The sequence below is a fragment of the Pleurodeles waltl genome, chromosome 4_1 (genome assembly GCF_031143425.1).
Source record: "Pleurodeles waltl isolate 20211129_DDA chromosome 4_1, aPleWal1.hap1.20221129, whole genome shotgun sequence".
NCBI lineage: Eukaryota > Metazoa > Chordata > Amphibia > Caudata > Salamandridae > Pleurodeles > Pleurodeles waltl.
The window spans coordinates 458,311,307-458,324,488 of record NC_090442.1 but is presented as its reverse complement, the minus strand read 5'-3'; the positions used below and the strand labels follow the sequence as shown (position 1 = coordinate 458,324,488).

At 44.2% G+C, this 13,182-nt stretch overlaps 1 protein-coding gene across 1 annotated transcript in view; it reads left to right on the top strand.

Moving 5' to 3' along the window:
• Positions 1 to 13,182, top strand: part of HSPA14 (heat shock protein family A (Hsp70) member 14) — a 187,752-nt gene that overhangs the window by 24,534 nt on the left and 150,036 nt on the right. The window contains exons 4-7 of the mRNA XM_069228724.1: positions 5,573 to 5,621; positions 5,737 to 5,842; positions 5,939 to 6,029; positions 9,369 to 9,473. Of these exons, the coding sequence (XP_069084825.1) occupies positions 5,573 to 5,621; positions 5,737 to 5,842; positions 5,939 to 6,029; positions 9,369 to 9,473 (351 nt within the window). The remainder of the gene's footprint in view (positions 1 to 5,572; positions 5,622 to 5,736; positions 5,843 to 5,938; positions 6,030 to 9,368; positions 9,474 to 13,182) is intronic.

Genomic DNA, 13,182 nt, shown 5'->3' with positions numbered 1-13,182 from the left:
AGACACTTACAGGGTTCAGTTCTTGGTCCAAGGTAGCCCACCGTTGGGGGTTCAGAGCAACCCCAAAGTCACCACACCAGCAGCTCAGGGCCGGTCAGGTGCAGAGTTCAAAGTGGTGCCCAAAACACATAGGCTAGAATGGAGAGAAGGGGGTGCCCCGGTTCCGGTCTGCTTGCAGGTAAGTACCCGCGTCTTCGGAGGGCAGACCAGGGGGGTTTTGTAGGGCACCGGGGGGGACACAAGTCCACACAGAAATTTCACCCTCAGCGGCGCGGGGGCGGCCGGGTGCAGTGTAGAAACAAGCGTCGGGTTCGCAATGTTAGTCTATGAGAGATCTCGGGATCTCTTCAGCGCTGCAGGCAGGCAAGGGGGGAGTTCCTCGGGGAAACCTCCACTTGGGCAAGGGAGAGGGACTCCTGGGGGTCACTTCTCCAGTGAAAGTCCGGTCCTTCAGGTCCTGGGGGCTGCGGGTGCAGGGTCTCTCCCAGGCGTCGGGACTTTAGATTCAAAGAGTCGCGGTCAGGGGAAGCCTCGGGATTCCCTCTGCAGGCGGCGCTGTGGGGGCTCAGGGGGGACAGGTTTTGGTACTCACAGTATCAGAGTAGTCCTGGGGTCCCTCCTGAGGTGTCGGGTCTCCACCAGCCGAGTCGGGGTCGCCGGGTGCAGTGTTGCAAGTCTCACGCTTCTTGCGGGGAGCTTGCAGGGTTCTTTAAAGCTGCTGGAAACAAAGTTGCAGCCTTTCTTGGAGCAGGTCCGCTGTCCTCGGGAGTTTCTTGTCTTTTCGAAGCAGGGGCAGTCCTCAGAGGATGTCGAGGTCGCTGGTCCCTTCGGAAGGCGTCGCTGGAGCAGGATCTTTGGAAGGCAGGAGACAGGCCGGTGAGTTTCTGGAGCCAAGGCAGTTGTCGTCTTCTGGTCTTCCTCTGCAGGGGTTTTCAGCTAGGCAGTCCTTCTTCTTGTAGTTGCAGGAATCTAATTTTCTAGGGTTCAGGGTAGCCCTTAAATACTAAATTTAAGGGCGTGTTTAGGTCTGGGGGGTTAGTAGCCAATGGCTACTAGCCCTGAGGGTGGGTACACCCTCTTTGTGCCTCCTCCCAAGGGGAGGGGGTCACAATCCTAACCCTATTGGGGGAATCCTCCATCTGCAAGATGGAGGATTTCTAAAAGTTAGAGTCACCTCAGCTCAGGACACCTTAGGGGCTGTCCTGACTGGCCAGTGACTCCTCCTTGTTTTTCTCATTATTTTCTCCGGCCTTGCCGCCAAAAGTGGGGCCTGGCCGGAGGGGGCGGGCAACTCCACTAGCGGGAGTGTCCTGCTGGGTTGGCACAAAGGAGGTGAGCCTTTGAGGCTCACCGCCAGGTGTGACAATTCCTGCCTGGGAGAGGTGTTAGCATCTCCACCCAGTGCAGGCTTTGTTACTGGCCTCAGAGTGACAAAGGCACTCTCCCCATGGGGCCAGCAACATGTCTCGGTTTGTGGCAGGCTGCTAAAACTAGTCAGCCTACACAGATAGTCGGTTAAGTTTCAGGGGGCACCTCTAAGGTGCCCTCTGGGGTGTATTTTACAATAAGATGTACACTGGCATCAGTGTGCATTTATTGTGCTGAGAAGTTTGATACCAAACTTCCCAGTTTTCAGTGTAGCCATTATGGTGCTGTGGAGTTCGTGTTTGACAAACTCCCAGACCATATACTCTTATGGCTACCCTGCACTTACAATGTCTAAGGTTTTGTTTAGACACTGTAGGGGCACAGTGCTCATGCACTGGTACCCTCACCTATGGTATAGTGCACCCTGCCTTAGGGCTGTAAGGCCTGCTAGAGGGGTGTCTTACCTATACTGCATAGGCAGTGAGAGGCTGGCATGGCACCCTGAGGGGAGTGCCATGTCGACTTACTCATTTTGTTCTCACTAGCACACACAGGCTTGTAAGCAGTGTGTCTGTGCTGAGTGAGGGGTCTCTAGGGTGGCATAAGACATGCTGCAGCCCTTAGAGACCTTTCTTGGCATCAGGGCCCTTGGTACTAGAAGTACCAGTTACAAGGGACTTATCTGAATGCCAGGGTGTGCCAATTGTGGATACAATGGTACATTTTAGGTGAAGGAACACTGGTGCTGGGGCCTGGTTAGCAGGGTCCCAGCACACTTCTCAGTCAAGTCAGCATCAGTATCAGGCAAAAAGTGGGGGGTAACTGCAACAGGGAGCCATTTCTTTACACTCATGTAACTGTTCCTGTTCTGATACTAGAACTTCGACTGTACAGGCTTCTTCTTCCTTACTCTGTCATGCGGTGACCACGGCTCGAACTCTGAATCCATTGAGACAGTTTCACATTGGCTGTTTTTCCCCTTTCTGTTTCAAACATGCTGATGTTTCTGTTCCAGCTGAAATCTGGCAAAGCAGAACTGTTGTGCAACCCAGTACCCTTGAAAATGCTCTACACTGATTCTTTAATCTGGATGTGCTTTCAGGATTGATCTTTAACCTTTTAGGTGGCTTTTTATCCCCCCGTCGCACTTCCCTTTGCTTCTACTACGTGATATTGCAGCAGTGTACAGACTTATTTTACTTATTTAGATCTGCAACAGTACCACTGACTGCCCCAAACTCTTTTTTTCTTGATTTCTCCTCAACCCCAATGTCTTTACAAACCCTATTAATTGATTATTGATTCACTTAGCTCTCTTCTGGTAGCCATGGGCCCCAGATTTCATCCTAGAGCCATTTCACACCCTGTTCCTGGAATCTCAGGTCAAATTTTATTTTGTTTCCGTTCCATTCATTTATTTAATTTCTCAGGAAACTATAACCCGTTCAGGCCCTGTAGGTTCCTCGGATGCCACATTGTGCTCTTCATCTTTCATCTGGCTATCAATAGACCAGAATAAACCATTACTGACGCTAGACTCTAAGGTTTCCCTACCCTTGATTTGCACGCCTCTGCTTTTTGGAATGCTTATTTGACGTGTGAGAAGTGCTTCATTTTGCGTGGTCCTCCCCATTTTTGTGGATCAATACTGCTATTGTTTTGACTCTGTGCGCTGGGACAGTGCATCTACTCTGACCACTAAAATATGTTGAATTGACTAACACCTAATTGGCATACTTAACTTTCCTATAAGTCCAAAGTACACGTTGCACAAAATACACCAATGGCATGAAATTTAAATAACACCTATGGACTACATCAGTGCTGTGCCATCCACTAGTATGACTAAGCATACATGACTCCTGGTCTGCCACTGCAGCCTTGAAGATGCCACACACCCCTGCAGCTCGACTTGTCAAAATACACTCTTTTTGACAGGAGAAAACCTTCTTTTTAAATATTAATAAGACACCCCTAGGTTTGCATTGCTGCGGGTCTTTTATAAGGTTAACTTTCCCCGCTTAAGGCACCTGAAGGTTAGTTTGCATTAACCTCTGATTATCACCCAACTGGTGAATAGCCCTGATGAGGTATGAAAACTGCTTCCAGAGCAGAGTCGGAGGTCTGGCAGTCTGGAGGTGTTTTGTTCCTTGCCAGGAAGATCAAGTTGGGGAGTGCCCAAAACGTTATTTTCTTTAACAGGGCCTCCCCTGACACAAGCGGATGTCAGATGACACCTGCATAGGCCATTGTTGTGTCCTACCAGTCAGGTAGGCGTGAAACTCAGTAGGGGAAAATCTGTCCTAGAACTGACCAAGGAAGAGGGGATTACCCTGGCCACATCTTTGGGTGGCACACAGGTTCTGCACAAGGGGAGAAGAGTTTTGCCATCTTGCATTTTGTGAGTGAGAGGCACTTTGGGATTGTTTGCAGCCGGGCACACAGGCACTTAAGCAAAAGTGGGTAGGGCTATTCTTGGCATTGTTTTCCCTATTCATTAGGGAGGAGCTAGGAGTCTTCTCCACACAAACAGGCTAATGCCAGGCATAAATGTGAATCCCCTGGTGCCCTCCTCAGAACACTCAGGAGGAGGACCCGCCTGCTGTTTGAGACCTTTGAGGAGACCTGAAGGGCTGAACCTGCTCCCACTTGTACCCAGGACATAGAAGTGGACTCCAAAAGTCAGTTGGCTTCCCCCTTGTGTAAACTACAGGGTCACAACAAGCTGTAAGTGCCCGGCTTACCAGTACCAATTGGACCTGATTAAGACCCTGCTAGTAGCCTCTGCTGGAGTGAGTCTTGACCCGCCAAGTCTGTTCCTGAGGTCGTGCAAGCCTTTGTTGCTTCTAGCTGGACTTCCCTTAACATCCCTGTAAACCTGAGACTTGAAAAAAATTTAGACTTCAAGATTTCTGGAGGATCAGGACAAACCTGCCAAGCAGATTCATCCGAGTTCCCTCGCCACTGGGCTAAAGAAGGAGATTTTCCCTGCTCGGAACTTTTTGGTAGTAGCAAATCTGTTTCAGCAGGATGTCGTCCGGAAGGTATACAGCCTTGTGGAGACCAAGTTGAACATAGCCCACAGCCATGTTCTGCTGGAGGATTTCTAGCTCCTAAAAGAGACTTTGAGAAAGAAGACTAAGGAACCGATTTAAGTGTTGGCAGGTGGAATACTCCGTCACAAACGTGACAGATATCACATCCACTGTTTTACCATCCCAATGTGACATTAATGGGATCGTAAGACCGTGGACGGGCTATCAGTCATGTTTGTAATGGAGTATTCCCCTCTGCCAAGATCTAAATCAGGCCCTAAGTTCCAAGTTAAAACCTCGAACCCGGTTGTACTTGAGTTGTGGATCCGTGCCGCGCTCCACTGAGGTGGATCTGAAATTGCACCTAGGTTCAAGTCTGTCACCACCATTGCTGAATATTGGCGCTATTCGGCGGTAATTATACGTAAATCTTTAAAAAATTGTATCCAGGATTTTTGTAATTTTGTCAATGCCGTTTGCTCATTAAATTATTCTCCATCATTTTAAATTGGTGTGAGTTTTATTGTGTGTTTTTGACTTTTTAACTTTTTTTGGTACTTCTACATACTTTACCCGTTTTCTTAACTTAGCCTTTCTGCTCTGAAAACTATAACTGGATCCAGCAAGATAGTGACCTTATTACTTGTGGTGGAGTACCATCCACCCCAATAAATAATTCAGTTTCTCACATAATGGAACATACTGATCACAAATACTATTGCACTAAGTTGGTTCTGTCTGAGTGAGTGTGTGAGTGAATAGACGTGCACACCATAGCTGTGCAAAGTTTACTATCTCTAGGTCTCCTTGGACTATAAACCGGTTGAGTGAAAATAGATTGGGATGTTTATGTGGTTCTGCAGTGTCTGGTGGTGCATTCCCCAGTTAGAAATCCTGTGCTTTTAAATGCCCCAACCCCAGTTTTGGTGCAGTGTATCCTTCCTATATGGAGAAGCTATTTGTTGTGCAAAGGGTATACTTGTACCTCATTTCAGAGTTACTCAGATGTTACTCTTTGAGAGTTGCATTTCTCGTGTTTGTAATCATATTGTACATCTGTCATCAGTGTTTCTCTTGATGGGCCTTTCAGTGTGAGTTGGTCAAGTATTGAAGTCTACTTTCTTGCCTTGTTATTAACTATATTCTTTTGTCCATTGCTTCTATTTTAGATATGATGATCCTGAAGCTCAGAAGCACATTTCAGACAGTAAATGTCCGGTATGTTATGCATTTTTACTTCTATTTTTCTTCAGTGGATTCAATTAATTATATTACATTGTGGTTGAAGGCACTACATTTCTGTGTCGTTTTTACTCATTCTTTTTGTGTGTAGGTAATTGAAAAGGATGGCAAGCCCAAATATGAAATTGACACTGGGGAATCTACAAAGCTAGTTCGCCCAGAAGATGTAGCAAGCTTAGTGTTCAAGAAAATGAAAGGTAATTACTTGAGTGTTGATATGATTAGATTTTTCAATATTCAGAAGATAATATGAAACCTGTTTACATATATTTTATTACCTACATTAAATATAGAAACCGCTCAGCATGCATTGGGATCAGATGTCAAAGATGTGGTGATCACTGTTCCCTTTGATTTCGGAGAAAGCCAAAAAAGGGCTCTTGGGTAAGGACACCATTTTATGTTGATCGTCAAGCATGTATAAGTATTGGAAATATTGAGACATGGATTTTTTTTTTATTTGGTGTATAAGGGAGTCTACAATATACCACCAAACTGATTATGCGTAGGAAATGTAACTTGTGCGTGTTGCCGTTTCAGTCTATGGAAAGATTATCATGGGGATATAATTGATTCAATCGAATACATTTTGAATGCCAAATTTTTTAATTTACCAGTATACTTGTGTAGCTTTAAAATGTCTTTATGCCTCGATAAAGTAGTTTAACCTCGGAACACATGTCGGCTGAACCAGTGATGTGAATTGGTACGCCGGACTGGTATGTGGAAAGTGATTTTGTTGCACTGTTTGTCTCATGGATAAAAGAGATCTGAATTTTGGAATTTAATAAACACTGAAAGTAGAATGATATTGGATTTGACTTATATTTTTGAATATGTATTTCGCCTCTATCAGTTGTTTTGATTTTTTTATACTACCAAACTCTGTATTGTGTTCAGATTTGAACAGATGTTTTCTTTTTCTTCCACGTTCACATCTGTTTCCTATTGGTGTTCTTCACCGTTTGGATTGTCGGAGGTCAGTTGACTTCCATCTGGAATAAACAATAGGCATTAACAGGATTTGTGATTTGGTCATTAGCCTGTTTCATTAGTCTGCTTGGCGAGCCACTTGCTGGTTGGGGTCCGATGGTGACCTTTGTTAGAACTACAGTTGCTCCTTTGGTTGCTGGTAGATGTAGTGTATTGATTTCACTGTTTGGTTTTGTGGAGAGAAGTTATACGCACAATACTTACCTGTGTCTTAAACAACATTTTTAATTTCTTCTCCACAAGTAGAACATAAGAGCCTTGTTTAATGCATTGTCTTCTACTGTTTGCTGCATTTACCACAACCTGATTTTTAGTTTTCTGTCTTGTGCAGTGTACAGGTTTTAACCGCATACGTACAATTCAGTCATTAATCAGATGTCAAATAATGCATGCATTTCAGAAGCTATACACAAGAGTACGTTCCTTTCGCACTAGCCTGCTTCATGCGAGCTTTCTGTCTTAGTTAAGTTTGCATGCATGTGGTTGAAGTCATGCATAGATGTGATATAATGCATCAACTACCAGGGTTAAAGAATTGCTGTCTTTAGCGGAGGACAAATATTTTGCATTTTCTTTCGTCACGGAGCCTGATCGGTCACAAGTGTCTTACAACTGAAAGGCACTTGCAAAATATAGGTGCAGATAAACGTGAGATCAGTGAACGTCGCTTACCTGTAACTCATACCAGTTCATCGATGGTGGTATCTTTCATTGAGTCACATGCTCTTGAAATTTTCTTTGTTTTTATATGTTGTATAGGACCCTGGTTCTGGATCCCTGATGCTTTCTTTACACAGGCTAAAATTGCACTCCAGGCCTTTCTATGGGACTATAAAAACGTCCTTATTGCACTCCCAGAATACGCTGTGAGAAGGGGACATTGGATTACCTTATCCTAAGGTTTCTGCTGAGCAACCAAAATAGCAATTCTTAGTGATGGTTGTACACATCAGTCAATGAGCCTTTGGTGAGGTTGACTAGACTGGCCGTGGGTGCTCACACATACTTAAGCTACATACACAGAAGTAACTACTTGAAGGTTTACCTCAAACCACTGCCACAACCATTGACACTAGGGTCGCCTCTGCCAAGACGCTGGGCTAGAATGGTGCAGCTTCATAAGAAAACGGTTCATGGGCAGGTATGGCGCTGGGTGAGGTGGTAAAGTTGAAGAGACGTAGGATAAAGGACCTGATGGGTATTTAAACATTCAGGGACACAATGGGACTTACTGTGTTGAATTTATGCTGGCATACCCTAGATAGTTACAAGATAGCTTGTACCATATTTCAGGACCACTGCTGTTCAGAGGCCTGTGTGTTTCAGGCCTGTGTGTGGCTGGAATAATAACAAGTAGGGCAGTATCCAAAATCTGTAGCTTTCTAATAGTAAGTTAGCTGAATTGCTACAGAACGTAGTGCATAAATAGGCAATGGACTTGGGTAGTTTTAAATATTGTGATCAGGCGAAGAATCAGCATAACATGACTGGTGGCAATTCAGTCAAGGTTCACGCTAAGCCAAATCACAGTATTGAACAGAATATACCCATAGGTCACAACTTCATGCAATAGAGCTAATATAAACGGAAACTCTGGACACTTTATTTTATACGATTTGGTAGTGTGCAGCAATTCAGCATTTTGTGTAAGAGTACATGCAAACCTAAGTGGACTTAGTGGTGTCTTAGATACGCTTCACCCTTACCAAGCATTATTGTGGAAAAGGGAGATATTGATGTTCCCAGATATAAACTAATATTGTACAACCTGGATTAGGTTGTGGCCCTTAGGAACATAACCTGAGAATGGGGGAACGCCAAGGCACACAATCAGGACACTTGGACAGTGGTGTTTGACTATTACGTAACAATAGAAAATCGATCCCTGAAGGACAAGCTACCTAGCAATTTGGAAAAAGTATGGAGCACATGGAGAGGCAATTAATTCTTATTATAATCCAGGTTCAACTGGTGCTCATCAATTATTAGTTGTACAGCTGGGAAGGAGGAAAGAAATGAAAGATTCAACCAAACATATGTTTTCTATTATTCTTAGCACTATTTTTTGGCACAGTCCTGGCAAAAGGCACTTTAGATACCAGGATATATCCAATACTGCACTCCTACTTTATTGCCCCCATCTTCCTTCCTCACCACCAAGTGGAAAAAACTCATAACTAGTAGGCATCAGTGTGTTTACCAAGGCGCAACACAGTGTGTAGAGGTTGGTCAAATTACACATTTTTCACTATAGAAAACTGCATGAATGTATGCTAAAGTGCTCTGATACATATCTTCTTTGGGCACTCCTTTGTATATGACTCTGTGTACCAGTTGCTGCAGTTATCCTATGGAGCTAAATACAGTCATCCTTTCTCGTTCCGGCTCCCCAAATATTTTGTTTGATTTACATGAAGCCTATGGCTCATCAACTAGGTCACCTACTCATATGGGAACTAGTATAAACCGTCACAACGAAGAGGTTAGACAAAGGACAAGAAATGAACTGGTGGACTTGTAGAGCAGTGCTCGCAGCACTGTGTATTTCTGTAATGGATTGCAGTGCTGCATGGTGCAAACTGGTTTCCAATCTGTGTGCTTTGGATAAGGATAATATGATTTGAGTGGGGCTAAATCATGGCAGATGAGGTCTGCTTCTCAGGGTCGGTAATCCAGAGGTCACTACTTGTGAAAACGCTGTTAAATAAAACACTTTTTATCTTTATGCAGCGAATCAGCTGGTACGGCTGGATTCAACGTGCTGAGATTAATCCACGAGCCATCAGCAGCTCTCTTGGCCTATGGAATTGGCCAAGAGTCTCCCATTGGAAAAAGGTAAACTTTATCTTGCTCAGAATTTAGTTTCCGTATACTCTTATACCAGATAAAATGTTAAATGTAAATGCATATTTCTGCTTATTTGTTTATTTTAAAATCCATGAAAAATACATTTGTAAATTGGTGATGTATTTTTAGTATGTATTAGTCGTTATTTAAACATAAAGGTGTTACACCAGTTTGCTAACTCCGATACATGTGTACAACACTAATACCCGTTTTAAAAGCAGGGGATTGTATCGTTGCTTCTACTGAGATCTTGGGTCGTATTACATAATCGTCTCTGAGATGCAACAGCTTTTTGTGCTCCAGGGCACTTGCATATTACACAATATTGATATTGCAGATGCACAGTTTGAGTCGGTATTATTTCAAAGGGATGGTCCTTCGTTTGCACGATGAACTGCATGTGTCCCTGTGCCATGTTAGAGATATGAACGCATGGCAAACAGACACTTTGAGGGCCCGCTAATTGTGCACCACTCAGGAAGTGCGCCGCTTAGGAGGACCTTTTTGGAGGATAATCAAGTGTCTTGGGGACATCCACGTCTCGCCCTTAGAGGTGGGTGCAGTCACACAACACACCCGCCTGTGGTGGGACGTCTGTTTCTTCTCTAAAGTCAGGTCAGCCCCCTGCAAAGAAAGACAGATAGTCTGATTGTATCCACGTTCCCGATTTTCAGTACTGCTCATTCCCCAATGTGGATTGTGCCTGAGATGTGACAGCACTTGTTCATTTTGTAATAAGCAATAGACTGGAACTGGGTGCTGTTTCAGTCTACTATGATCCCTTGCAACAAGCACAGTGATTGGATAATGGCCGCACTGGCTCATGCTTTGTGTATTCAATTTTCATTTTCTATCTGTTGCAAACCGCAGTTTGTTCATTCTTCTCAAAACTTCTAAATGTCAGTGTTTATTCTTTTTCTGATGTAAAAAAAAAAAAAATCACATATGGAGTTTTTCGAATGCTAATAGAGAATTTTGCTTTTATTACTATTTACTTTGCACAGTGAAATTACATGATACAAATGTCTGTGTACCCACACCACATACGAATATGAAATTATAGATACTCAGACTAATAACAGCCATTTCCTGACTCCAGTGGTAAAACACTCACACTCCTCTTAACTCCTTAATCATTTTGAACACACTCCCGTTTCTATATAAATACCTTACAGACACGCATTTTGGACTTGTGTTAAAAGTCTGAACATTTTTAATAAATATTTGAAAGGGTCTATTAAAAAAGAAAGTTAGCATTACTACACATATGTGACAGAAATAACTATGTTTGAACTGCAGCAGTCAAGTATCATTTAAAAATCCACCAGAATATCAGAAGTTCCCAAACGTTTTTTTTTTTTAACTAAACCTATGCGGTTTAAAATTTGAGTAGATTTAGCTTGCGTCCTAGAATAAGGTTGGAAAATTACATCGGCATTAGCAGTTTTCATAAGACCGTTAAATCAGTAACCCATTTCTTATAAATGTATAATTGTTTATTTTTAATAAAAAAATAACATTTGTTAAAAAAACAAATTCCAAGAAAATGTGTAGTTGAAAGGGAGGTAAGGTTGACTAAGAAAAATATCAGCTTTGACTTAGCCATAAAAAGACATTTCCAAGTTAATGTTCACAAGTTAAAGTACGAGAAGTAGACTTTTGAAGTAACATCTGTGGTACAACTGCCACCACCATGAAGCTGATAATTCCTTTCCTTGACCAGGCAGATCAGACGAATTCTATCTATATACATTGTACAGATTTTGAGTGTGGCAACTGCAGGTTTGTGGTGTCCAACAAGGGCCTCTGCATTAAAATGTGCTGTTCGTTATCAGTGAGATTAAGAGGCCCAAAGCCAACAGCACCTCTGCTCTTCCCATGGTGTACTCTGGTTCGCACACCAACAACTAATTTAATCGAGTGAAGGGGAAGGCTGACACTGCCCGGCGAAAAAAAGGAGTGCACAATAGCTTATTACAGCTGTTGGAGTTGTCATCACGATCAGTGCTTTCTCAGCTTGTCTGGCATAAACCAGTATCACGAATGACATCAGTACCACCAGAGGAAAACATCAAGGGGAAAATAACGTCAGCATCCATCGCCTCGGTGGGGGGCTGCTGTGATAAAACAATGACTAATCCAAACTGCCATCACTGCTATTCATTCCAGGGGTAGGCTGGGACTAGGGCATTGCTAATTACCCGAAGAGTGTCAAAAAATAACAGACAAATGTTGCAAGGAGTAACTAAACTCCGAGGTACAATCTCCATTGTCAAAGGTTTTGCCGAAAATGTCGCGGTAGTTTCACCTTGGACAATTGATTTAGGAAAGAAGTGAACCAGTGCAGAACCACATCAGCCACGCTAATAATTCTAACAAGGTAAAAAAAGGATGCCTTGATAGAAAGTATCAAGCTGCAGCAAGAAGTTTGAGAACACTGGCTGCTGAGTGTTCAAGCCCAACTACTAGCACGGCCTCTGTGCTTTGGTTTCCCTAAAAGGCGACTTGAGCTTATCTAGAAACCCACTCAGTAACTTCAGCGCTCTGTTAGTGCTACGACAGCTGTCCGTAAGTTAAATGCTTAGTTGTAACTATGACTTTCAATGAAAGTCGGATCGCATGGAGCTCAAAAAGGTTGAAGTGGAGCCCGGACTCCACCGTAGACCAGAGGCGTCTGATCTCTGCCTCTCCCATGTGGCTGCTCCATCTCAGGAGTGGCGCATCTGTCACTACTGTGAGATTGGGTTGGGAAAGGGATCTGCAGTTCACACAATCTGGATTCGACAACCACCACTGCATGTCTTTTCACAGTTCTCTCTGAGATCTGAAACATGTTGGAAGGATTCCCCTGATGCTGCGCCCTCTGGAACTTCAGGTCCCACTGCACAACCTGCATATGCCAGCTGGCATGCTGGACCAGCAGGATGCAGGAAGCCATGAGGCACAGCAGCCTCAGTCCTTGTCAAAGAAATCCAGGATAGAGGCTGAAATACAAGTTTCATAGCCAAATATCCTGGACTCGTTTTTCAGGAGGATGAGCCAGAAACTGCACTGCGTCCAGAACAGCTCTGATGAAAGAGAGCATCTGAGAGGGAGTCAGGTGTGACTTTGGTATGTTTACAGTGAACCCCAGCGGATGCAGGAGGTTCGCCATAGTCTGGAGGTGGGAGACAACTTTCTGGGGTGAGTGTGCCTTCAACAGCCAGTCGTCGAAGTAGGGGAAGACTGGATCCCCTAACCTGCTGGTAAGGCCAAAGGGGAACACAGTGAACTGAAAGTGCTCATGACCTACCACGAATCGTAAGTTACGTCTGTGGGCCGGCAGGACGGGAATGTGGAAATGGGTGTTCTGCAAGTCCAATGCTACCATCCAGTCTCCAGGGTCCAGGGCAGAAAGGACCTGAGCTTGGGTTAGCATCTTAAACTTCTCCTTCTTGAGGAAGAGATTGAGGGACCCGAGGTCTAGGCTAAAGCGAAGGCCCTTGTCCTTTTTGGGCACCAGAAAGTAGCGGGAATAGCAACCACGACCTACTTCTGGTGCAGGGACCCTCTCTATGGCTCCCTTTGCCAGGAGAGCCTTGACCACCTCGCAGAGAAGTGCAAGTGATCGTATGATGGTGGCATGGCTGGAGGAGAAGTCTCAAAGGGGAGGGAGTAGCCCCTTCAGACAATTTGCAACACCCTCCTGTCCATGGTA